The sequence below is a fragment of the Gymnoscopelus braueri genome, assembly GCF_963280865.1.
Source record: "Gymnoscopelus braueri genome assembly, chromosome: 13".
NCBI classification, from domain to species: Eukaryota; Metazoa; Chordata; class Actinopteri; order Myctophiformes; family Myctophidae; genus Gymnoscopelus; species Gymnoscopelus braueri.
In genome coordinates this window covers 20,945,783-20,973,541 of record NC_137615.1, presented here as the reverse complement: position 1 = coordinate 20,973,541, position 27,759 = coordinate 20,945,783, and the positions used below count along the sequence as shown (strand labels likewise).

At 42.7% G+C, this 27,759-nt stretch overlaps 1 protein-coding gene across 1 annotated transcript; it reads right to left on the bottom strand.

Moving 5' to 3' along the window:
* On the bottom strand, nt 1–23,365 carry cntnap1 (contactin associated protein 1; the record flags this gene model as incomplete). Its single annotated transcript, XM_080448205.1, has 24 exons — nt 23,264–23,365; nt 17,623–17,730; nt 16,829–17,022; nt 16,359–16,512; nt 15,636–15,843; nt 14,314–14,494; nt 13,619–13,768; nt 13,216–13,477; nt 12,905–13,054; nt 12,243–12,417; nt 11,695–11,801; nt 10,985–11,107; nt 10,217–10,420; nt 9,542–9,698; nt 9,331–9,458; nt 8,836–9,009; nt 8,080–8,298; nt 7,438–7,677; nt 6,691–6,930; nt 6,065–6,192; nt 5,738–5,831; nt 5,097–5,327; nt 4,556–4,600; nt 1–209 (listed from the first exon to the last, which is right to left on the bottom strand). Exons 1-24 carry the CDS (start codon nt 23,325–23,327, stop codon nt 1–3), a joined length of 3,945 nt encoding a protein of 1,314 aa, XP_080304331.1. The 5' UTR covers nt 23,328–23,365.
* Between the last annotated feature and the right edge of the window lie 4,394 nt (nt 23,366–27,759).

Sequence of the window (27,759 nt, the reverse complement as noted above, 5' to 3'; positions counted from 1 at the left end):
CTATTCACTCCTGAAGTCATCCTCAATTTCCGGAAGGTTGCGGTTTTCTTTCCTCAGGGTATCGGTCAGTGGTCTGGCACTGCTGGGGGAATCCAGATGATGCTTAGCCTTGGGCTCGTTGGTGTGGTAACTGCCCTTCTGTTGGTACACGTAGATGTAGATGCTATACAGGCCTCCGAAGAGCAGCATCGCTGCCAAGATGACTATGACTGGGGCGGAAAACAAACTCTGTTAACAACATAGACGTTGGCCATAAGGGAGGTGCAATGTGTCACCACTTCTGCAATGTGTAATGTATAACGGTTGTGCAACATGTGGGCCATGAGGATAGTGCAATATATCATTGTCAGCAGGTGTGTATATGAATTGTAGTATGTGTATCAAGGTACTATACTATATGTGTATGTTATTTTTCTTCTGTGGAAATTCAGGATGGGCATGAGTCCAATTTTATTGTTCCCTATGGGGACAATAAAAGTATATTGGCCCCGATTCACTAAGAAATGTACAACCATATTTTGATCTTACCGGCATTTAAGACAACATTTTGCATGAAGAAACTTGTCTTAAATGCCGGTAAGATCAAAATATGGTCGTAATTGCTTAGTGAATCGGGGCCATTGTATCTTATCTTATCTTATCTTATCTCTCCTGCAGCACAGTGCTCCTCAGTGCTCATTTCATTTACAAATGGATAAATGAACATATAAGCTTTTACTGTGCACAAAGAGAGAGGAGCAAAGACATTGCCGGCAGTTTTCAGGGGGATTAGGTGCATGCACCACCTGACTGACTTTGTGACACTGCCACATAAATCTGTGAAAGGGTAGAGTTCCTGTCCATGTATGGGTTTTGAAAGACACATAACATACTTGGTGATAACAAATATATAACAAAGGGAATATATTGGTTAGAAATATGGTTGAATATTTAACAACTACAAATTGTGTTGTTTTGTTTTGATGAACACATCCATTCATTCTCTGTTGTTGTCAGGGTTCATTTCATAGGGGGGAGCTGTGGGGGGAAAGTTCCAGGAAGTGATAACTGGTAGAAAAGTTCCAGGAAGTGAGGAAATGGAAATGGATTCCATTTTAGGTGTGAAAGAGTGTTTGGTGTGGTCTGACAAAGAGACTCTTTAAAGCCTACATTGTAATCCAGAACTTTAAACCATTGGATATTGTGGTCGATAAACGTTAAGACCTAAATAAGGGAAGCTTTGCCGAAATTAAGAGGATATTCTGGTGGTGGATATTATGAACAGAATAAAAGAACAAAGAACTCTCCTGGAGCCTCTTGGCATAAGGTTGGTTGAGAGGAATATATTTTTTCTTTTGAAAAACGTATTTTCTTTTTGACTTCTTCTCTCCCTTGCTACGAATACATTCTTGGTCTTCACTGTTTACAGCAGTGGTTCTCAATCATTTTCATGTCAAGGACCCCCAAATTAATTCATGTATTTGGCCGCGGACCCCATCTGAAAATATTCGTTCATACAATATTTGTGTTAAAATAATTCAAGCAATATTCCAAATGTTTATATTTTGTCAAGACCTTTTGAAAATAGCCCATCTACAAGCTCACGACGCGTTGTGAGCTTAGATCGTCCGATAGTATATAGGGTTAAAGTGGTTTTTGATGTTATATTAACACATTTTTGCTGGGGACCCCCTGGTACCTCCTCAAGGACCATTGGGACACTTTGAGAACCACTGGTTTACTGAGTATTATTGGTTTCTAGTGTTCTGCTATGAATGGACCATTTGCCACCTGTGTCCATGCTGCTCTGGAAGCAGCAAGCAACAAGATGGATTTCTCTCATTTTCAGGCAATCTGGTGACTTTCTGCTGTAGTGCATCTTGAGAACGTCTACAGTAGGTGGCCCTTTTACTTTGTACTGCTTACTACAGCATAATGGAGATAGATCGCCATTCATCATTTCAGCAATATTTTTGGTAGCCCATACACAGTTAAATCCTCAGTGTTAATTCTCTGAGAGACTGTACACATGGAACCAAAAGCATAATTATTTATGCTTTAATTATTTAGTATCTAGGTTAATTATACTATTTGGTATTTCTGTATTTCCATTTTATGTTGCGTCCCTTACCCCTAGACTAGGGGACGTAACACACTATGTATTTTTTTTACTGTGTATCTCTCCAGTATTTTAAAGGTGTGCGGGAACACAGAATAAATCCATAATGCGATCAAGGAACACATGATGTGAACCTTACCAAATGACTAGTGCAAAAACTAGCCAAAATTTATCTGAAATAACTTTTTGGCCGAAAACTAATTCTGCCGAAAACAAAGTCCACAGCCTAAGCACAAAAAGAAAGAGAGCGGTTAGTAAAGAATAATAGCCTATGTTGTCTGTGCTCTGTGTACAGCATAACATTTCACCTATAGGCCTCCTTTGATACAAGAGATGCCGTTTCTCCAGTGGCAGCATATTGTTATGAGCAGCTTATGAACCATGGCTGATGTGTGATAACCAGAGGAGGTCATTGTCTGCACTGTTATCGCTAATGACATGCTGATGTTCTGGCATCAGCATAATACCTCTTCAGTAAGCTAAAGCATTTATCAGAGCTGAATACTAAACAGGGTTCGGGTAATAGGTGGGGTAATACATACTCCATCGCGCGACAGTGGCGCTTGCCGACAAGATCTTGCCGGCAAGTGACACCATTGCACGATGGGATATAATTTAAAGCTGCAATCTGGTATCCATTTTAATGTATCTGTATGGCAGAGTATGTTACTACAATATAACTAGCACATCTGCAGTGGTTAGAGGTGGTCTCCGTACTCTTCCATTGAGAAATGTAGATCCTGGTGTCGGGTAGAGCGCTTACTATTTGACAAGCAGTACTGCCTGAAGCTCATAAGTGCAATAAGCAGGGTTTCTGTCTTGGAAGATTGCGTTCAAATACCAACATGAAATTTATGGATCGCAGCCTCAAGCTTAACGCTGCTCCAGCAAGGATCTCAGACAGGGATAGAGTAGAGACTGAGATCTTTTCTAATCCTCAGACCTCTGGCTTTCATGCTCAACAGCATGCTGAATGTCCTGCTCTGGTAATAATACACCATACACAGGAAACAGGCCATTCCTCACTCAGTGCGATGCGCCCACACAGTAGGGATTCAACATGGCCAACGTGAAATCGCGCAAAGACACCAAGTTGATATTTTGAGGGCTACAATCAATTAATTAAAAAAGATTGCATGCATGCAAAAGACAATTCTCTTTCTTTGTGCTCCCCCACTCATAGAGAAAGTTAGGCATGTGTGGATTCAACCACATGAACCCTTGCGCCCCTATTCCGGGGCAAACATTCCACAAAAACAGCCAATTTACAAGTTTGTAGATCGATTATTTGCACCAAAGAGCGGTAATCTGAAGAATCAATTTCTTCAGACTCCACCTCGCCCCTAGCACTTCACTCTCTCTTTGCCCCTCCTTGCCTACTTCTCTCTCGATTGATGCTAGCGACTGACCAAGATATGTCTATGCAAACATTATCTTGTTCACTAGTTCTCCTGTTTCTTTTTCGTCGGCTTGTTTTTCTAGACCGCAAATGTTAAGAATGACTTTTAGATAGCATGTTATTTAGACAGATGCCAGGTTCATGGTTTACCTGGTATCCTAGTTTCTTGAGGCACTACAATGTTCTCTCTATATAGGATTATTTACCGTGCTTATTGTAAGTCGCTCTGGATAAGAGCTGCTAAATACCTAAATTGTAGGGGTAAAGCGTTGTAGGGGGAAAATGAGCATACCACATATAGACCTCTCGGGGGTCATTAAAGTATATTGGGTTTAATTGGTTAAATATCACACACTTACGTTCTCTAGGAATACACCCAGGGAGATTAATTAAGGAATGTTTCATAATTCATAACTGGATCAGGCGGAAGGGGAAGTGGATGTACTGTTCTTCTATATCTGAGGAGCAGTTATTCAGTGTGAAATTACTGCTTAATGTCTTCCTGCTGTACCTATTTCTACAAAGCATACTCTTTTCTCTGCTCTGTATATTTTATGATTTTCAGTCAGGGGGATTTATCAAACACCCAAAGCCTGGCTTTTAAGAGTTCATTCAAATGATCAACCCCCCTCATAATTTAGGAAGGTATTAAGATAATAGGAATGAGGAGTTCTTACTGCTGAATTGTGTGTGTGTGTGTGTGTGTGTGTGTGTGTGTGTGTGTGTGTGTGTGTGTGTGTGTGTGTGTGTGTGTGTGTGTGTGTGGGGGTGTGTGTGTGTGTGTGTGTGTGTGTGTGTGTGTGTGTGTGTGTGTGTGTGTGTGTGTGTGTGTGTGTGTGTGTGTGTGTGTGTGTGTGTGTGTGTGTGTGTGTGTGTGTGTGTGTGTGTGTGTGTGTGTGTGTGTGTGTGTGTGTGTGTGTGTGTGTGTCTCAACAATGGGGTTTGAGTCTAAAATGAATGGAAGGATTGCGTTAATGTTGTTCCCGGCTGGCCAACATGTGAGCTTGGTTGTCTAAATATTTTATACTTTACTTTACAAATGGATGGTTCAGACTTACTAGTAATCCAAAACAAGCCCAGGTCATCGTGGATATAGAAATATTCTGGAATGGAAGCATACATACAGGACATACATAAGAATCAGAATAATACAGTGGTATATAGAGTACAGCAGTGGTTCTCAAAGTGGGGTCCAGGGACCCCAGGGGTCCTTGGAGGGGTTCCAGGGGGTCCCCGGCTAAAGCAGTTAATATAGCATCACAATCATTTTTACCACTTTATCCATTTATATGTTGGCTATAAAAATAATAGCAGATCTACAAGCTCACAGCACGTCACTTTGTGCCACGTTGCGAGCTTGTACTGTACATGACATAACATGTACATCTGCTATTTTTTAACATCTCTGAAAAATATCAAAAATGCATGGAAGGTTTTGAATAATATAGCATTATGTTTTTACATAAATCCTATCTTCTGGGGATTCACTGGCACAAACGCTTTTCAGATGGCGGTCCGCGGCCAAATACATATCATTTTGGGGGGTCCTTGACTTGAACAAGCTTGAGAAGCACCGCAGTACAGAAGGTATAATCTCACCTATGCCAGTGAACCAGGGATCCACTTCCCATGGGACGTAGCCCAGGAGCGGAGGGAAGGCCCCGCAAATGGACTCGGTGACGATGCCTTGCACAGTCACCGGGGGGTTTGTCTCGTTTGGCCGGAAGTAGGCCTTCAAAGGGGCGTAGACGTTGTACCTCACCCCGGATATGCAGCCGATGAAGCCTGGAGCGTTGTGCTTCTGGATGACATACTCGATGTCACCAACCTCTGATGGCGGAGGGAGACAAATGAAGGGATTAAACGGATTCTCTGCTTTTACAGATTGGTTCTGCCAGACAGTAGGATTTGTTTATTACAATGTTAGAATATTAAAAGCTATAATACGGGACTTATTTGAATGATTTAAAAAAGTTATTTTAACCAATCTGTAGAGTATGTTAATACAATATAACTATCACATCTGCAGTAGTTCGAGGTGGCCTCCTCTTCCCTTGAGAAATTTGGACCTGGTGTCGAGTATAGGACACCAACTGATTGTCAATAAAGTAATTTGAAGCAGATTTGGGGCGCCACCCTCTTTATTAAAGTTCGGACATCGTTGCAAGTTTTTTGTCCGATTTACAATGGAAATAAAGCTTGTGGATTGTCCCTTTTAACTGGAAAGTAAAAACATTTACCCATCACTCTGCCCAGGAACATGGATTTAGGAGAATCAAAGCTGGAATCCTCCACGATTGTAAACTTGTCCACTATGGGCTCCATATAATCAACCTAGGTAAGGATTAAAAACAGGATAAAAAATGTTGTATTAATATTGTATTATTGTATTACTAGAATTGTATTATCAACTATAGATATGAAATACACAACTTATCAGGGTTTAAAACCAATGCTTAATTTATACTTGATGCAACGTGTTGTGAGCTGGTAGATTGGCTATTTTTGGCACACAGCATGTATAAATCAGACTTGTATGATAATGATGTGCAAGCTTGACCAGTCACCTGTGTCTTAATGGTTCTGTTGTGTCTGGTGATGTTGATGTAGTGCGGGTACCCGTCTGCCAGGTTTCTCGTAGTCAGCGTGTACGTGTGGCTCATCATCCCCAGTTTATACATCAGCTGTACGTGACCTTAGAGGGAAAAGGTGACATAGAAATCATCAGCTTACAGTAATTATGAATAAGTACATTCCACTTTGCGGTGGTGATTGTGGCTTCACTGTGCCATTCTGCTCAATGAAGCTGACCCACAAACTTCAAATTTCCTAACTTTGTTAAAGGGACACACACACACACACACACACACACACACACACTGTTGATGAGCATTGCAGTTCGTTGTTGACTGTTATTATAGTCTATCTATGGAAACAACAATATTCATAATACAACCCATATTGACAGAGAAAATTCCCCTTTCTGTATTTCATCCATTGTCTGTGTAACTACAGTCCCTATAATGCAGTTTGCAGGTGTTACATTCCAATATGCACGTCCCCTCATCTATTTTCGCCGAATGTTTGCCTGTTTTCGCTGAATGTTTGGTTATTATCACACGCCCAGAATAGGTACGCTGGGGTTCATGTGGCTAACATGAGGTGATGTGTGCGGGCTACTGATCTCTCGTACCTTCCTCGGTGAGAAGGACAGCCATGAAGTCCTGGACGAAGGAGCTGATGTACAGCAACACAGCAGGGGTGTGGACTGTGCTGAAACTGAACTCGATCATGTCAGCCGTGTCGTTGTAGCCCAGGCTGAAGTTGTCGTAGTGAGGGTCAATCCAGATGGCCCACGCCGCTTCCTCTGTCGTGGGCTTCTTCCGGATGTCGTACCGCAGCCACGAGCCGATTTCAAAGTAGGCTCCAATATCTTGAGTGGGAGGAAGGAAGAAACCGTTGTTGTTAAATTAGGTGTCTACCAGGACTGCTACTATCGATTATCTTCTTAGTGATTATTCTTTTTGTACAACAACAACAAGTTTTCGATTAATCGAATACTTGAAAAGTGTGTTTTCAACGAATCGACACAAAAAACATTGAACAGATTTATCTTTTTTATAATTGACTAAATCGAGTCTGATTAACCACTTCATCACTATTTTATAATTAAAAAAACTAGTGACAATATCCAATTTTAGAAGCTTTGCAACACGTTGTGAGCTTGTAAATCTAAAGCTATTTTCGCTATTTTGAAAAATACAATTTGAAGAAAAAAGTGATATTTCAAATTATTTCCTCCATCGATTATTGATGATTTTTGTATAATTGATTAAATTAATTAGTTCGATTAACTATTGCACCCCTAGTCTGTACTTCTGCTTGTAATAAGTGACCACTTCACTGTTTTTTCACAGCTTTTTCATATGTGTAAACTGACCTCTATGACAGTAGAATCCATCGAAGGCTGTGTTGTTACAGTCACACCAGTAGGAGGCGTAGCCGTCGATGCACTGACCGTCGTTCCGACACGGTATGGTTGCGTTGAGACACTGGCCAGTGCAGTTCCTCCGTATGCCTTGTTCTTCGTTTACTTTCCCCTCTAGATCCAGAGGCACGCCATTCATTCGTAATCCACGCATGCAGCCCAGGAACGGTCGATGCGTCTTGTTGGCTGCACCTGGGTAAAACCATAGAGTTACTGTCCAGTGTCATGTCCAGTATCATGATCAGTATCATGGTCAGTATCGTGTCCAGTATCATGGTCAGTCAGTATCATGGTCAGTATCATGTCCAGTATCATGGTCAGTATCATGTCCAGTATCATGTCCTGTATCATGGTCAGTATCATGGTCAGTATCATGTCCAGTATCATATCAGCATCATGTGTCCACACGACCCCTTCATATGCGTAGTAGTGTCTACCCCTGTGCGCAAGTTCTTGAGTTGAGCCCAAAACCGTTTTCGCTCGTTCATGTAATGGGCCCCAGCTGTGGTAAGCTGCACTACCAGAGTCTCTGTGGCTTAATGCATATCAAACTGGGCGTCCTTGAAATTCAAAAGGTTGAGAATCACTGCTTACCTACAAGGAGAGGTTGTGTAAAAGCCATGGTGACAAAGGTCTCTCCAGGGAAGCGTTTGACAGTCCACGGCTGCCAATCAACTTTGATCCGGGCCACCTTCACATTGAGCTCAGCTTGGACAAAGTGCCACTCATTATCGTCGAGGGGCACAGGTGAATTTAGTGTGACATTAACGATGCCGTCGCCAACCATGAATAGAAACACGAGGTTATGGGTGGCTAGTAAAATAAAGAGGAAAGAGAGAACAAAAGAGAAAAATTATTCTAAACTTGATTAGAGGGTTTCGTCACTTATATGCAGTGGTGGCTGGTGGACAGTATTATACTTTACTTGAATATTTGTATTTTTCTATACTTTCACTCCACTACATTTCAAAGACAAATTTTGTCATTTTGACTCCACTGCATTTATAAGAAGGGAGAAAGTACGAATGAAACGAATATGAATGAACCACTTAAGCCCTATTTCAAATACTAGAGGTTCGGGCCGCTGTGCACCCTCACACTTATGTCGCACCACCGATACGAGTACGACCAATATGTCTGTATGGCTACCGTCCGCCCCAACCGGTAGCCAATTTTAATATAGGATAGTGAAAATATTAGATCTACAAGCTCACAACGTTGTGAGTTTATAGATCTGATATTTTCACTCTGAGTAATATTTTACCAGGAGTATCTATACTTTGACTCAAGTACTGTGGATGAGTACTGTCCACCACTGCTTATTTATGGCACAGGTGCACAGCAACTCACTGTTGAGCTCTAGTCGTATGAAGTTACGAAGGTGGTCGTCAGAGTTCTCCAGGAAGACGCAGTTGGGCCGGTAGGTTTTGAAGTGGAAAGAAATGTCAGCGCTAGGCCCAGGCTTGAAGGGAGGGAAGGTTATGTAGGTGGGCTTGGTGAAAGCCACGGTGTTCCAGATGCTTCCTGTAGGATAGAATGACAGAAACATTCATGAACTCACCCGAGCCGTAAATTTTCTTTTTTAACCAGTGGTTCCCAAACATTTTAATTTCAAGGACTCCCAGTAGGGTATGTATTCCAGAGCCCCATAACTCTGCCGTACTAATGGAACCAAATGGACCCTTACAGGTTCATTTGGTTCCATTTGTATGTTATTTGTATGTTATGGAGTTATGGGGCTCTGTTTTTACACTGTTAGAGTTACAGCCAGACGCCACTTTGAGAACCACTGTGTTAAACTATTCCATTGTTTCTGTGCAAAGTAAGTCGTTCTTATTAACTTACTGTCTCCGTGACAGCGCAGGGGCCCAATACTCCACTTTGCCTCTGAGTTGGTCCTGTTGGTATCCCCTATCACTATTCTCCTCACCGGCAGATGGTCTCTAAAGTCCAAGTAGCCTTTGTCTGAGTACCTGGAAAAAACACAATCGTGGAAAGTTAGACTTATCTATCAACGTCTGAGATGGAGAACCCTCTGAGGCGGTTGCTGTCTCACCATGATCGATAGTCCGCGTCACAGTTGCACTGAAACTTGGGATCCGTGCAGGTCTGGTTGATTGAGCAGCCGCACTTCTGGACCTCGCGGAACGTCCCCCCCCAGTAATGATGGCTCTCATTGTGCCGACCGATCCACCATCCAAAAGGTCTTCCATCTACAAGTGACAAGTACTGCATTGCTCAATATGGGGGTAGTTATTTGAAGGGATATGACAAGCTTTCACAAAGAATGTTTTTTGGTCTTCCCTGTTGTCTATCATCTAGGGCTGGACCATATAACTTCAAATCAAAATCACAATTATTTAAAACCTTTTGCTTCGATTATAATTAGAGAACTATTTTCTTTTTTTTTAGAGTGAAAGTAGCAGATATTGTAGAGCTATTGTCACTACTGTTGTATGCCACTGTTGTACAATGAAGTATAATACAGGGTTAAGTGTTTAATCATCGATTTAGTCCATTATAAGAAACCGATTAATTTTTGTTGTGTTGATTCGTTGATATATAGGAAATAAAATAAATATGTATAAATAAATAAAAACTGCGTCTTGATTATTTGATTAACCTACATGAGCCAGATTAAGTCAGTTATTGGTTCTAAATATCGGTGTCAATATGTTTTCGGTTAATTGCCCAGCCCTACTATGATCACATCCTGGCCGGTCCAACTCACTGGGTGTGTTGAGAAGTCGTGACTTATAACAGGAGTAGTCAATCCACTGCTCACAGTACATGGACGTGTTGGCCAGAGCAGTGACTTCAGCCCAGGACGCGTTCCAGTAGTTGACATCTCCAATGTATGGCCGGTCCACTGTACTCCCAGTAACCTTGGTGTATTCCACGCGGTCATGCATTATGACAGTCCATGCCTTGTACACTGTACAAAGGGTTAAAACACTCATATCAAATACACAGCAACATCCAAAGTAAACCCCTTTACACACTGACTTCAATGAACAATCCAGATTTCACTGTGCATGTGTGCATTATTACTACAGAAAGGTTTTGAGTCCATTTTGAGTCTATTGATGTGATATTTTGATGGCAGCATACTAACTGGACCCTTAATGGGTTTGAAAAACAAGATGGACTCAGTTAGGTCATAGTGGCCCAACACCTAATTAGTCATTAGTTTATGTACCATTTCACACAAGCACCCTATAGTGCTAGCACGCATGCACACATATATGCATGCACAGTCGCACACACCTACACACACACACACACACACACACACACACACACACACACACACACACACACACGCACACACACACACACACACACACACACACACACACTGGACAAAGAAACAGCTGGGCCAATCTTGTATACACCCTTTTAATTGCCCCTGTAATTTACTCAGCCAGTCCTCATCCTTAAACCACATTAAATTGATAACTGGCATTCTTGCTGAAGATTGGAGAGAGGTGTTGCTTACATCCCATTGAGCAGTACACTTCAAATGGTTTGAGGGGTCCGCTGAGGTCAGGGTCGATGGTGTAGTTGCCTGACCAGTACTTGCCATGGAGTCTGTAGGCTTCACACGACTCTTTGTACACCGCTGTTTAAGGAAATCATGAATGGTGTTATTTTAACTAGTCACACTTAAAAAGTTGGTTATTATCGATGGAAAGTAACTAAGTACACCTACTCAAGTGCTATGCTTTTACTTTACTTGAGTATTTCAATTTTTCAATATTTTATACGTCTACTCCACTATATATCAGTGGGAAATATTGTAGTTCTTACTCCACTGCAATTATTTGAAAACTTGAGTTACAAGTTCCTTTGTAGATTTACATTATATTATTTCAAAACCTACATCAACCACTTTTAACAAGCCCTATTTTATACTTCAGCTTTTCAAAATTTGACAACCTACAAGCCCACAACACATTGTGAGTTTGTAGATCTGCAATGTTTTTAATACTTTTGAAAACATTTGTGAAATGGGTCATTCATGATGAGTACTTTTACTTTGATACTATAAGAATACTGTATTTTGATGCCAATACTTTTGTACTTTTACTCAAGTGAAACTTGATGAATGACTTTTACTTGTACATTGTGGTATTGCTACTTTTACTTCAGTAAAAAAAGAAAACAGTGGTTCTTCCACCACTGGTACAGTAATTAAACAGCACTCACACATGTGACAGACTTCTCCTTTGTAGCCTGTGTTCTCACACAGGCATATGAAGTCGTCCCAGGACTGGATACATCTGCCTTCATGTTCACATGGATTCGGGGTACATCTTCAAACAAAATATACAAATTGACTTCAGGTTCTAGGCATGGAGATAGTGACGTCATTTTTCTATCTGACGAATCAAAGATCCCTGCATGCTCACATGTCACATCCATCTATTTTCTCTTTGATCTGTGTCTCTCTGCACCAGACCTCATGCAGGGTTTATGCGTTGGGATGTGGGATTTAAAGGGCTGTGGTCTAACTCGCTAAAGGGTGACGAGTGTCATCAGCCCCGAATGCAACAAACGGACATAATTCACACATCTGTGCCAGGCCCTCCACATGAATGTTACATGAGATCATAAGCACTGGGGGGTCATAAATCTGTCTTATTACATTATTTGTTATTAAGAGGAAATGCACCATCCCTGACACTGATCGACTAAGGATGCAGCCCTCTCCCCTATCCAGGATAATAATCTGTGGTCCATCTCCCATACTGTACCTATCAACGATGCCGCAGGTGCCAAGCAGCAGCTCAGCATAGCGCCCCCACTCGCGATACAGGATGAAGTCAATGTCAAGCTGCTCGTTGTCTATGTAGATTTGCTGCATGCAGCCGTGGAAGTGGTTCAACTTGGTCTCACATCTCCTTACGGTGTTGTTGGTTTTCGGACAGCCTGATGGCAGAAACCAGGTGGTCAATTGTAAACCAGTTTAGTTTTTTTGTTTTTTCAAAATTTTTATCCCACGATTTTGTAACCCATTTTCCACCCAGTGCCAAATGCCTAAGCTTGTAATCCCGCTACTCTCCCTCTGCCAGACCTGGGGAGAGCCCCGAACTGAGCTCATGCTTCATTCAGTGCATGAAGAGTGAGCAGGCCATTTCTTATCACCTGACAGGGGGGAGTTTCCCCGGTAGGACGTAGCGCATGGAAGGAACACGTTATTTCCACCAGTTCCGTTCCCCTCCATCAGGCGCCCCGGCTGACCAGGGGGAGGCAGTATAGAGACCAGGATTACTGCATGTTTTTGTGAGGGTACCTACCCTAGGTAACACCGGGAGAACATGCAAACTCCACACAGAAAGGCCCTTTCACCAACCCCACCAAGTAATTCTGTTTTGACAAAGGGTGACAACATCTGTTAGTGAAGTCGTCAACGCACCTCCAAAGAAGTAGCGGTCTCCTGTGCGCACTGTGAAGGGGTTGGTGATCCTCAGCGGAGACCCCTCCTCCTCGTCGATGGTTAGTGTCAGCAGGTTGTCCCTGGCTGCCAAGTCCACCGTATGCCAGTAGCCGTCATTCAGTCTATATCCTAAAAAGAAGACAAGAATCTATAGTGATGTTGTCAATATACTGTATGACATCCATGCAGAATACATTAAATTCATAAACCTACCGCGTCATCCTCTGAAGTGATAGCATTGAATAGTACATGTTTTATCTCAATAATCACAAGACAAAGTGTAGTCCCACCTGCAGCAAACTGCAGTTTCTTCTTGCCAGGCTGAAATATAGTGACATTGACCTGTCCCTCACTCAGACCCAGCTCTAGAGCACCCAGGTCGTCAGCGAAGCGTGTGAACATTAGCAGCCCAGTGTAGTCCCAGGAGCGGAACTTGAACTTAACGAACAAATTAGGCTTCCTGAAGTAGCCTGGAACCTGCAGGTAGTTGTTAGGCCCAGCAAAGGTCATAGGTTTGCGTAGAAGGTCGCGGCAGGCGAAATGCATCTTTTTCTGAGGAGAAAGAGAAAATAGAAAAATTATGTAAAAAAATTACTGTGAAATCTTTGCTTTCTTTCGATGGTCATCTTAAACTGGATATATGTGAATATGATCAATGCGTGATCAAGTATCAAAGCTAATGAAATGTTCTACCTTTCGCGGGATGCGGATCTCAGGCTCTTCATTTTCAGCCATGTCAATGATGTTGTTCCCATTGATGAAGACATTCTCCAAACAGCCCTGGAAGTTTGGTGTGGTAGGGAGGTGGGGCAAGTTGTTCTCGATCACGCCACCTACAGATAACTACAAGACAGGCGTTTAGGTGGTCAGCCATCCAAATAATGACAATTATCCCAGAGTTCTTCACCACAAATGGGACAATTTTCTTTTTGGTTTTCCGTTAAACCAATATAATGGAATATTTGATAATCAAGTATTTAAATGTGAAAGTAAGGCAAATATTTGACCACTATCAAATTATCCTCATAAGAAATTGAAGTTAAACACTACCTGCCAATACCTGAACCAAACCTACAGTATTACAGTCCTTCAGATAGCTACCAGACAGAATGAGCTTTTATCCTCAAAATGGCATCCAATCCCAATGAAAATAGCAGCTTCAAAAATAACATTGCTCAGCCCTGCATGGTAGAATCCTGAGAGTTCATATAATTATGAGAGTGTACACATGGACCCAAAGGCTTAATTTGCACACTCTGTTAATGTGTTAATGAGCCACGAGCGCTTTCAAGACTTGCAAGTGGGCCTCGATCCAGAAAAGGTCCACTCGTCTTCTAAAAAGGGCTCCATGTGTCCAGGCAGAATGAACGTGTTTACATGATGGGTACCTGTTTGTCCAGGTCCAGATAGGTGAACTCTCCATTGCAGATGCCCGTCACTGTCTGGCTGTCCACTGTGAGGTTCACCTGACGACCATGGCGTTTGATGGTCACATAGTGCCAGTGCTGGTCATCCAGGATGTTTCCAGCTGTCAGCGTGGTCCGACCGTCTACCTTGTGCACTGTGCTGCTTCCTGAAGTACAAAATAAACAAACATGCTTATCCTAACTGAGCCGGCAACTAAAAAGTACTCGAGGGTAAAATTGGACCCGTAGGCAGAGATTTAGCCATCAGTCAATTTGGTGGTGCTGAGATTGCCTCCCACATACGGTGACTTAACGACTCCATCTCCATATTCAGACAAACCAGCTTCTCCCAGAGTACCAGAGATGGATGACTTCAATTTGCTTCAACATATCATTCTACGGCAGCGGTTCTCAATTTCGATTCTGGAGTTTCCTATTATGCCAGATATTTAATTGCTTTCACTCAGTGTCCCCTAATTTTGTCCCTGTTTAGATAGATGCACCCCTAAGATGTGATATTTCACTCACTCAACATTATAGTGAACCCTCCATAAACCTCATTCCTATGGTGCTACTTCCTACAAATGCACAGAGCGCATCTGTGGCATCACCTAAATACTAAGCCACTCCTAAAAATGGTGTCCAGGGACCCTGTATTATTAATGGAATGATTGTATTTATCCATTTTTCCATAACTCCCTCAGTTTCTCTTATCACGTTCCAATTACAATCAAGTAGCAAATCAGTGATCACCATGTCAGACCTCGTCACGGCAAGGCTTTCATTTTTGTTTTAGTTGTTGTTTCTCCAAGCACTATTGGTTTTTGTATGTCACATGGCAGTACTACTCTATTTTGGCTGCGCAGCAAAGGATGAGCATGGCCAGTCTGCTTTGTGTCAACCAAGTGTCCCTCTGCTGCACTGCAGCAGCCTTTTAGATTAAAATCGTATTATAGAGTTTAAAGTCCTTCTCCTGTGCCTTTGATGGACTAGATGCTGTGCCTAAATCATCAACTCATTGCCAGACGTAGGAAAATAGATGATATCTTTGAACATGGTTTCAAATGGCTAATCTGATATATGCAGCAGGAGACCAGTCAAGCTTGAACCATATTCAATTACAGTTTTGCCCAAACCAGGACAAAATGCACTCTAAATACAAAACAGCCTATGGCAGTACACTGTCAGAGTTAAATTAGCACTGAGGATTTTACAGAGATAAAATTTAAAAAGTATCAAATGGGAGTCCATGGCCTAAGGCAAACCAAACTGGGGGTTTGAAGTTAAAAAAGGCTGAGACTCACTGACCTAAGCTAATATGGAGGTAGAGACGTCCTTTCTTTAATTCCAACGAGAGGAGGTCTCCCTGAACACCTTCACTGTGCAGCAGCAGGCCGTCCTGCTCCAGGGTCTTGAAGTTGATGGCATAGTGGTCCTGGAGGGTGCGGGACCTCTTTCCTGGGAACATGTAGACCACGGCGTCGTCCCCATTGTACTGCAGGACATACGAGTCTGAAACGCGGATTACAAAGTCAATGTTCAATATTAATATTCTTTTTTGATTCTTTGTAAAAGTTCTGCTGATTTTGTTTTTGGTGTAATTAGCACGGAGGTACAGAAATGCTACACACACGGTGCCCTGTTGATTAGAATCAGAATTGAGAACCGTATGTTTTTGCACGTACGAGGAATTTGTCTCACGAGGTTGGTGCATTGTAATTTCTAAAAAATAAATATGTTAAAGTAAATCATAGAAAAGCTATATACAATATAGACACTGTGAAGGGTATACATCCAATATAAATATGGATAAATGGAATATGAATTATTGCATTTGTTTTATATAATTGTAAAAGTAATATGTATTGTAATGTAACAGTGGCAAAACAGAAGGTAATATACATATTGCTTAAGAGAAAAGATTCAACATTAGTATTGTACACTGTCACAGGGTATGAATCAGTGATTGTGAGTCCCCCATGTTTGCCATAGGGACACTATGATCATTGACCACACATATTATTTACCATAGGGACAGCCAAACAGCTCGAGCCTCACACCAATCTTTCCTCCATTCTCAGTGTTCCATGCCAAAGGCAGCAGGCGAACGTGTTTTGCAGTGAAGGCATAGTGGAAGACATTCCTCTTCACCTGATAGTAGTTCCAGTTTCCAGGCATCGTCTGCACACACAGAGAGAGAGAAAGAGGGGGGGAGGGTTGAGTTACTGACACAATCCCTTGATGTTACTTATTAAGAGGCTGGAGATGAGCAGACGAAGAGATTAACCTTGGCATTGCTGAGAGCTAATGCAGTGTTCTGTTGTTTTGTGCCATCGCTGATTTCAGTGCCAGTCTTTATTGCCAATGAATGTAAATGGCATGCAAATCACTTGATCAACATTTACAGCATGGATCAAATCTGAATGAATGTTGTAAAGTCCCGTCTCATCTTTGTTACGTCTCTCTGTCCAAACCCTTCTCCCTCTGCGGAACCTACCGAGTTGCCACCTTTCATGACGTAGGGGGTCCAGGCGTCTGGCCGATCTCCATAAAGCAGCGTGTACCTGGAGACCCAGTCAAAGGAGTTGAAGGTGCCCTGGGTGGCGATGGCCACAAGCCTGTACTTCCTTTTCAGGTCTATCTGTAGCCATGGCTGCCTGTCCTTGAGGGATGGGGACCAACCACTGCTTCCTGGAGTTGAGAACACAGTACACGCACACACACGCGCACACACACGCGCGCGCACACGCACACGCACGCACGCACGCACGCACGCACGCACGCACGCACGCACGCACGCACGCACGCACGCACGCACGCACGCACGCACGCACGCACGCACGCACGCACGCACGCACGCACACACACACACACACACACACACACACACACACACACACACACACACACACACACACACACACACACACACAGTCGTGTGAGGGGAGTATGTTAAGATTAGAAGTACGCAATGTTTAAAAAGTATACAGTACACAAGACATCATTATGAAGTGGAATATTCTAATCTATATTATAATTTTACTGATGAGCGAGTGGATATTCAGTCATCAGATTTTTACGGTATTTGATTGGTCAGGGGCAATCACGTGGTTGTAGCTTGCATGTGGTTCAGGTTAGGCACAGGTTAGTTTTAGGCATGGGTTTGGTGAGGTTAAGGATCTGGATAGGTGGACATTCAGAGTGCCTGATGCCTTAATAGCGTTTCCTTTACCAATGCTGTCCGGCGGCTGAACATCCACTATAAATGCTATAATATGAAAATGGACTTACCATAAAGTTTGGCAAAGTTGGCAGAATACAGGAAGTTATATCTAGAGGATGCCAGGAAGGAGTTGGAATAGAGCCCAGAAACCAGGGGCTCAACACATCTTTCTTCAACTTTAGAGAGAAGAGAGGAAAGTCTTACACACAGAAGTTCTCAGAATACAGAACACTATTTCTTATTGTTTTGACATGATACATTTCTGAGAAACAATGCCTGGTACAGCTTTCTGATTTGATAAGGTAACATTTATTAACAGTATGGTAATTGGTCAGGTTTAGGCAGGGCAAAAGCATGTATTATTCCTATGGTGTGTTAAATGTTCCACTTGAGAACTCAGAGATTCACATTCCACAGTGCTTGTGGCTCAAAGTTCCTAATGCTTGTACAAGTTCCTGTTTGAGGAGGTGGACCAGTGACTATTAATCCAAGGACTAGCAATCTGAAACCCACGCCTACAGTAGATACAGCACAATCTATCTTAATGACTTCATTTCTATTTGGTGGGGTGAGATCAGCTGCAATGCAGTGGAAGCAGTCTTACGCCAGTACTGATGTCTCAGATTTAAATGACTATTTCAAGTAAATACATCACTGCCCATTTCCTTAACCACAACAAGTACACAAATGGGCCTGAGCTTTAAAAGAAATAATTGACATGAACAAGACTATACAGAGCTTTTGTGTATATACAATCTCTGTCTGTTTGCCTCTGTTGTGGAAGGGTTTATGTCTGCTGATGTGTGGGAAATAAAGCGGTATACAGCAGAGCAATGGAGAGTCTGGGTTTGTATCTGGTGTTATCCTGTGTATGCTTATTGAACTGATAGAGAAGAGAATAATTCACATCACACCATCATAAGCCATCTGCTCAGGCCCATTTTCCCACTGGCTGCAATTACAATCGACTGTAATTCTAATCCTAATCTTCTTGTTGTCATTGCCACACATAAATGTCCAATGTCTTGACCTAGAGCTGCAGGAAAACACTGTCTATAATAACCCTAATGGTATTATACAAAAGCAATAAGCCATGCAATAAGCTGTGGTTTACAGTAATTTTAGAACAACCAATTTTACAGGACAGAGGATGAAAAACAGAGATATGTGTAATTTTGTGGTGGTAAATTGTAATTTTTAAAAATCTTATATTGGTGTGTACTTTGTTGTAGAAATCCAGGTACAGAGGTGAGAATTGCTCACTGGAACAGTTTACCCCTTGCATAAAATCTTCCACTTCTATCAACACTTACAACTCATCCTCATACACTTCCAAAACTTATTGTATATCTATTTTATGCATCTTAATACATTTTTTATGACATGAACCCTTGCTTCCCTATTCGGGAATAGCCAATCTACAAGCTCACAACGAATGCATCACTTTGTGACGCATTGTGAGTTTGTGATAAGCTATTTACACTATTTCACTAAGATATTTTCACTATACTACAAAGGTTTTACTGATTTGACTTGTCTTCATTGTGCTGCACTTTGGTCAACATTAGATTTATTTTTAAATGAGCTTTAAAATAAGCTATCTACTTGACTCGCCCCAGCTTCTCTCGCATCTGTGGTTGTTTATGGCAAAGTAGGGGCTGTGGCACATCATCATTCTCTGTTCCCGCAATCACAATGCTCACTAAAAGCTGGCTTCCTCCTGCTGGCAGGAAACAAGATAGCAACACAGGCTGCAGATGGACTGAAGTGAGGCAGAGGATGCAGTGCAGCTTTCGAAATGAAACTGAGAAAATGGGCCTGAGACTACAGGAGCTCCCAGGGAGAATTTATGAATGAATCGGGCCAGCTGTACTGATCCTTTATTTATAACCCCCAAATCCACACAATGACTGATTCATATTTTTGGGGCATTTGATGCTCTGTATTGTGCATGAAAGCACAATTTCTCAACTCATTATCATATCCGCCTCAGAACTAAATCTCTTCGTCATAAGATGAGGAGTTCTGTCGGCCTTCGTGCAAGGACATGCAGTGCACTGAAGTGGACGCATCATGCTGAGCCAGGGTAATGTGACCTTCACTCTGTGTCCCTGGATGCCTTGAACCACGTGAAGGTTGTTTCTATAAATGTCCACGTCGATCCTGTACACATTAAGGCACGGAGGCACTCAATTTTAACTCTGAGAATGTAAAACTGGGCCCTCCACTGACACTCCAGATTTGACTGTGTAGGGATTTCCTGCTCTCCTGCAGTGGATTATGAAGGGGGCACATGTGCTGTGTCATGTGTCTGAGTGGGGCCTCCATTTAAAACCTATTGCAGTGATGGAAAATCTTCTGTTATTGGCTTACAGTTTATTGCAAGTGCTTCTTGTGAGCAGACCGGGACTGAGAGGAATTTAAATAGCAGCATCCTGGCAGCTCGTCCCACCCCAACGACATCAGGTTAACTGAGGCCACTCATGTCTTTTGCGCAGTTCTGCCTCATGGTAACATCGTCACATGCTGTTCCCCTCCCATCCAACATCTCTCTCTCTCTCTCTCTTCCCCTCCTTCATCCCCAGTCATTGTCTCCTCACCAAATCATCCACTCCTCGCTCCCTTGCTCTCATCTGCCTACTCTCTCTCTCCCTCTCTCTCTCACATTCTCTCGCTCTCCCTCCCTCTCTCCCTCTAGCTACTGTATCTCTCTCCCACACTAACTGTATAATAGACCTTTTCAAGTAGGCGTTGTCACGTCACAGTAGTTCTTGTACCTGAAGCTTATGCAGAACATTCTATGTCTCTCTCCCTCTTTCTCCATCTGTATAACAGTGCTAGCTCATATTTCATATATCATTAAGGGGCTCTGGGAACACTGCTGGGAAATGGTGAGGCTGTAAAGCGTGGATAGCTGTACAGCCAGTCTTGCTGACTCATCAATTTGGTAACACTGTAGTGTTGGCTATCTCACCCATGAGGCTAACACGTTTGTTAGTGTATGCTGTATGTACAGAGCCAGCTCTACACGACAGAACCAAATTTAGTTCACTTTTCAGGCAATCAGCCTGCAAGGTTTGTTTGAATTATTCATGTCGAGTCCGACGTTACAGTATAGGGAGTGTCTGACTGCCACCAGAAATTTGAGTTTAAAGGTGTAAACACATCAACTGTAATATACCACACAGGCACATGTCTCTGGTGGAAGTTCAGTGCTCGTCTTTGTCTTCTGTCTAATGCTTAATCTATGGTCTGTTGTACAACGAAGTATAAATCAGATTTCAGAATAGAATAGCGAGGTTTCCACGTGGAGCATCTGGTCCCTCCTTCATCTGAATTTCAATTCCCCTCAGATGGACCAAGCTGTTTGCCTCAGAGTCTCAGACAATGACAGTGACAACACGCACGCATGCACACAAGTTATGACAGGAAGTGAGCAGATAAGAGAGGACTGCAGGAGAGTGAGAGGACTGCATAAACAGAGGGCGAGAGAAAGACAGAGAGGAGAAAGAAAGAACATGCAGTTGAAATCCTATGCAACCTCCGCCTGCACAGTTGCCAACGGTATTCATTATGCTGTTGAGAACATACGTACATATGCATGTGTGTGCACACACACACACACACACATAGACACAGACACAGACACACACAGACACACACACAGTCTCACACACACACACACACACACACACACACACACACACACACACACACACACACACACACACACACACACACACACGCACACAGAAAAACTTGCACATCATACATTTACTCTGGGACCTGAAGGCTCCATTTTAATTTGGCACAGCTCTGCTGTGCCCCGTTTACCCATGCAGCACATTTACAAATTGGCTGGCCTGCAATGGGGCACTGGCTACTGGCTACACTTGAGACTCAAAGACCTGCATATCCTATACAGTATACAGTACATGCCACCATTATAATAAACCCTATTATATAATAGGAGCATTTCATGGGCTTCTGTGCTAAATTAGATAGCACTTACAAAACAAAATGTAAGATGGGACATACAGTAAGTTACAATTCATTGCCTACGTAAAGCATTGTCACCACCACATAGTCTCAGACATGCTAAACCCTTATCACACTAACCAAATACCCAGTCTGGTAGCTATATGTCACTATAACCACATTACTGTTTAGCTCTGAGGTGATACACCCCAGCTCCATGTGAGCAGAGAAAGGGGTGTGGGCATAAAGTTCAGTTTTTGGTAAGGGTAGAAAAAAGGACAGGGAATAGTCATCTTTGCCCTTGAGCAATAATAACCTTTGCTATTGTTATGTGCCCTGTGTTCAAGATCATTACAGTGATAGATCATCTTCCTATCAGCTGTAATCAGCTCCAATGCACCTCAAACATTAGGCCTTAGTGCAGATGTCACGCATGCTTGTCCAGCTGATGACAAAACGAATGAGTCATGCATGGCACAGTATTGGCTGCCTATAATCAATTAAGGTCCTCCTGCCATTGACATCTGGCACAGGGCTTAATAGTGATATAATTAAGCGTCACAGAGTAATAGCATTGTACACATAGGATACACATGCACACGCCTTTCTAAAAGCAAAATCTGTAATTTTGATGCTAACACTGCCCCACCTCTACAGCTAACCACTTTAACCCCAGCATCCATATTGTGGGGAAAGCTTTTGCAAAAAATAGCAGATTGACAAGCTGAGCATGTCAATCTGCTATTTTTTTAAGTTTTCCCCACAATGACAAAAATAAAACAACAGAAAATACACTAGTAGGCTATAGAGCCCTGAGGGACTCCGTTTACCCATGGTTTAAGTGGTTAAATTCGCTATAGGGCGCCTGATTGATCATGACTCCGGTGTTTTTTTGCTCCGTCATGTGTGTAGGCAATCTATTTGTGGACAGGTGCTGCACAGCACAGTCGCTCTGCCAAAAGTACTGCAGTGGGGTGGTCCCACACGCTACAGCATGCCGGTTAGGACTACATGAAGCTCTCTCTCTCTCTCTCTCTCTCTCTCTCTCTCTCTCTCTCTCTCTCTCTCTCTCTCTCTCTCTCTCTCTTCCTACTTTGAAAATAAATATGCATAGCGCGTTCTCAACCAAACATGAAATGATCGGAGATAATCATGTTTTTTATTTTTAACATCGTTTAGCAACAAGACTTTCAGCTATAGCACACACACACACACACACACACACACACACACACACACACACAGCCTCGCAAAGAGGATACGAGTCATGATATGCTGCAGAAACTTGCTGGCTGGCGCTAGAAAGCACCGCAATGCAGACAGACAGCGAGGGGATCATGATCATGATCATCACTGCGCGCGTTCAGCCGAACCGTCACATTTATTCCTCTTATCGGCCACACACTTTCGTGTCAGAAAACAATGCTTTATAGCGGAATTGTGTAAAAAAAAAAACACGGGCACTTAAACCGTTATAATGAGCAATTCTGACTGAGTGTTATAGCATGTGCTGCCCTTCAAGCACCTGCATTTTGCCCTCCAGCGCTATTTTCATCTCCTTGTTAATTCATTTCACAAAATAACTTTATGGTAAAACATAGCCTATATATATATATCTAAAACAATAGCCTATGCTGACCAGGCCTTCCTTCCTACACATCCGCTTATAGGCAACAAACAGTCAATATCAAAACGATTAGATCAGAATAATTGCTGTTTCACAGGACTTACGTGATGAGCAATGTTGATGAAACCCCAAAAATAAAAGGCTTATGCTCAATACTTTGCAATTCATCCTTCACTTTAGGAGACGTTTTCTCCGCTATGTTAATTAGACGGTTGATAGTTCTCCCTCCACCGGGCAGCACGGTAGCATCCTTCACACCCCCTTCACCAACTTTAACTCGCGCAGTTCCAACTACTGTTCCCGGGATCTCGGGCAGCCTCTGCCGGGGCGGGAACGCGCATCACTTGTGCTGGTGCTGATGCTGCGCTTCGGCGAGAGCGCGCACTTTAGGTTATATTCTGTATCTTTCTGTTAAACCTTTGGGTAAGGTTAATAAATCTTATTTCCAAAAAATACTATTCAACGTTTTGCAGATGTGTGTGACTTGCATGCCTGCATGGCATGTGTCATTTCAGTTCCTCCGCACCAGCACTCTGGATATTCAGTTTCACAGGAGGATGGAGTGGAAGCTAAAAAAAAAAATAAGGAAAAAAAAAAACTTTGAGTCCAACTGCTATACTCCCAAAATTGGAAAAAGTGTGTTTTGATATCGAATTCCCCTTCAAACAATTCTTCAGTAAACAGTCAAAGACAATAATGTTTCCATTTCCAAATAGTAATACGCTTAGTAGCCTATAGCACTGTTATTCCTTTTTTGCTGCATTAAACAAGACTATACTGCCTCCGAATGATCCCTGGCACCGCTCTCATGCCCACCAGCTGGTCAGGGGTGCACTGCGCTAGCCGAGGGGATGGTCAGGAAGATCTGTTCTCTCCAGGAAAACAGATCCCAGCATATCCAGAATCCCATGAATGTCCTCATAAGATATCCAGTATCAACGAGGCAGAACCACAGAGTGAGAGAGTTGCAGCAATATAAGCTGCAGCTGCACTGCACAATTCTACTTCCAACCAATCTGACCTTGACTAAACATCCATGCAGGTACAGAATGACTGCACTTTGGATGAGTGGAACAGATTCAGAGCAGAGCAGGTTTACAGGATGATAAGGCCGACTTTGCTCAGTGAAATCCTCAAATTTCACATCCTCAGAGTTTAATTAATAATGAGGATTTGACTGTGTGCCTAGGTTCAAGCTCATCTACGCACAAACACACACGTGCGCACATACACTGCACACACACACACACATATACACACACACACACACACACACACACACACACACACACACACACACACACACACACACACACACACACACACACACACACACACACACACACACACACACACACACACACACACACACGGATGGGGGTGGGTCAGACTGGAAGAGAAGGATTTGTGGCAATGAGTGCATGGCACACTGACCACTATAAAAAAAGAGCTTTGGGATTAAGAAGTGGGTCAGAATGGGACTTATGTCAGAATGATGTCAGTGATGTAGTGAGATTGAACGTCCAGACCAACATGGGATTTTCCTTTTTTTTCTCCAATTAAATCTGATGGGAGATAGCTGAGTGGTTAGTGAGCCCGCCTAGGGAACCAGCTGGCCCTGGTTGCCCCAGGTTCGATTCCAGGCTATCCCAGCATATGTGCCGATGATATGAAATTTGTCCCTGAGCAAGACTCTTAACCCCAATTGCTCACAGGTTCTCATTGGAAACAAGACCGCAAGGACTTTCATGAACGACCTGTTAAAAGGAATTATCCTTATCCTATCCTGGTGGCGCTATAATAGGGCAATGTTAAAAGGGTGGCATTTGTTTCTCAAAGTAGTGCAAAGTTTCACCGCAATCGGACACTGCGTTCATGATTTGCATTTTGTTCAAAACGGGCCACTCCTGCAAACTTTAGATGTCAATCTTAGCCAATCAGGATGGAATATGAAAAATCAAACAGATCCGTCTTGATCACATGACTATAGAGATCATGTGTACCGATTTGCGTGAAATTTGGATAACATCTTTAGGCTTAATATCAAAAAAAATGTTTTAAACAAGTCGGCCTCCTGGTGGCGCTATAAAAGGCAAATGTGAAAAATGCCTCTAGAGAGTGTGCATACAAGTTTTACACAGATCGGTGCAGTTATAGGTAAAAACACTAATCAGCCTGTTATAGCGCCACCATGACGCTATTTTGAAATGTTTCAAGTGGCATTTCTTTCTCGGCCTAATGGGAATGTGTGTGCAAAATTTCACGGAAATTGCATGCTGTGTTCATGATTTGAGGCATTTTGTTCAAAACGGAGCACTCATGCGAACTTTGGAAGCCAATTTTAGCCAATCAGGATGGAATATGAAAAATCGTAAAAATAAGTTTTGTCTAATGACTATAGAGATACTGCGTACCGATTTGTGGGATTTTTGGACAAAATCTGTAGGAGTACTGTCAAAAAATTCGTTTTGCACAAATCGGCCTCCTGGTGGCGCTATAAAAGGCCCATGTGAAAAAATTGGGGCAGAGGTTCTGAATTGGCATCCAGGGAGTGTGTGTGCACAGTTTCGCTGCGATCAAGCCAACGGTGCCGGAGATTAGCTGTACACAGACAGAATGACGGACGGACACACACACGGACGGACGGACAGGGGGCAAAACATACTCTCTCGCCATGCCTTTCGGCCTGGCGGAGACAATAATAATTTTGCTATATATACAGCAGTAACATCTAAAATGACACAGATGCTGTCCCGAATTGAAACGCCTAGGTTAATTCTGCTGCAGTCCTTTATACTGTTAGCCTCTTTATTCTCATGCCCCCATAAAGCGTCTTTGGGTACTCAGAAAAGTGCTACTGTATATACATTCGAGATATTATTATATTATTTGCCTTATCTGGTCTCTGCAGTAATGCGTGGTTACTTTTATGTTTTACTGTGCTTTTATATTGAGTATGCTCTTCCTTTTACTGTGCTTTTGTGTTTTATTTGCTTCTAACCTGATTGATTTCTTCCCCTTTCGCCTTTGGCCTTGCTTTTGCCAGGCCACACTTGTAAATAGGACTCTGTTCTTAATTTGTCTTGCTTGGATAAATAAAAAAATAAATGTTCTGCACTGAAAATAGCAGATATACAAGCTCACAACACACTGTGATGCGTTCTACTGTAAGTATAAATCAGGCTTAAGCTCCCACCCACCGGTTTCCCCTTGAACATAATATAGCATTGTATCTGTGGCTGGTGAAGTCAAATGGAGCAGGAGAGGGAAATAGGGCAAATGTCTGTCTTTTTTTTTTTACACACACAAACAATCATGAGAGCATACACAAGCTATATGTGCACACAACACACACGCACAAATGTAATACAGAAATTGATGACTGAGGTCAGAGGTGAGTTGGATTGCCATCCTTTTCCAGGACAGTAACCATGGCGAAGATCTGGCACTGGCCTAGTTGCTTTAACAGTATCCTCCTATAATTCCACAAAGCTCTGTGTGGTGAGCCCAAAAGGGTGGTGACTCTGGTGAGGCCAAAATCTCTTCTGCCCGGTTCTCCTCAGTGCCTGGAGCAATTGATCTGCATTTGCACACAGCCATTTCCTATTACCATGTGCACGGAACAGCGAAGCCCGTTTTTCCCTTTCCCCAACTGTCAGCTGTTTATTAGCATTTTAATGTACGAAAGAATGTCGCCATGGTTACAGTTGCCCAGCTGTGGGATGGCCCCGCGAGCTATGGGACGGGACAAATGATCAAACTGCGCATGCGTCGAATCCATACATCCACTGTGTTACACTGTTGACACAGAACGTGCTTAAACTAACCACCGCACATACTTTGACTGCACATAACCCCGGGTATGGACTAGAATTAAAGAATGCACTCCCTGACTAGATCTCCCCAATATAAAATGGTATCAGGCAGCTGCACAATTGCGGTTTGTAGCGGCCTGGTTAAAGGGTGACCAGCCCTCAATTTGGCTAGATATTGAAGCTGCACAGTGTGATTGTCCCCTCCGGAATCTCTTGTTTCTTACAGACCCTAAAACAGTGAAGAAATGTTGTAAAAACCCAATTGTTTCCAACACGCTTAGGGCATGGAAGGTGGCGAGGCTCCTGGAGGGCCGAGCCAAAATAACATCACCTCTCACCTCAATTCAGGGGAACCCAGACTTCCCTCCTGGCCTTAATGACCCTGGGTTTAATTCTTGGAAAGATGGTGGTATAACAACACTAGGGAATTTGTTTGAGGGTCCTATACTCATGTCATTTGATCAGATACAACAAAAATATGGTCTATCTCGCAGCAATTTTTTCAGATTTTTACAAGTGAGGGATTTCATTCTCAGGCGCACAACTCTATCAACTAACATAGGCACCTCTCCAATTGAAAGAGCATTGACAATGGATTTTACAAGGGGTTTTATTAGCATTCTCTACGGCCTGTTAAGATCCAATGCGACTGTTAACACCCTGGATACTAAGAGGAAATGGGAGAGAGATCTCGGGGGTTGAAATTGCAGACGAAGTTTGGTATGAAATATTTGAAAATGCAAAGAAACTTTCTGTGTGCAATAGAGCCTGGTCGATTCAGCTAA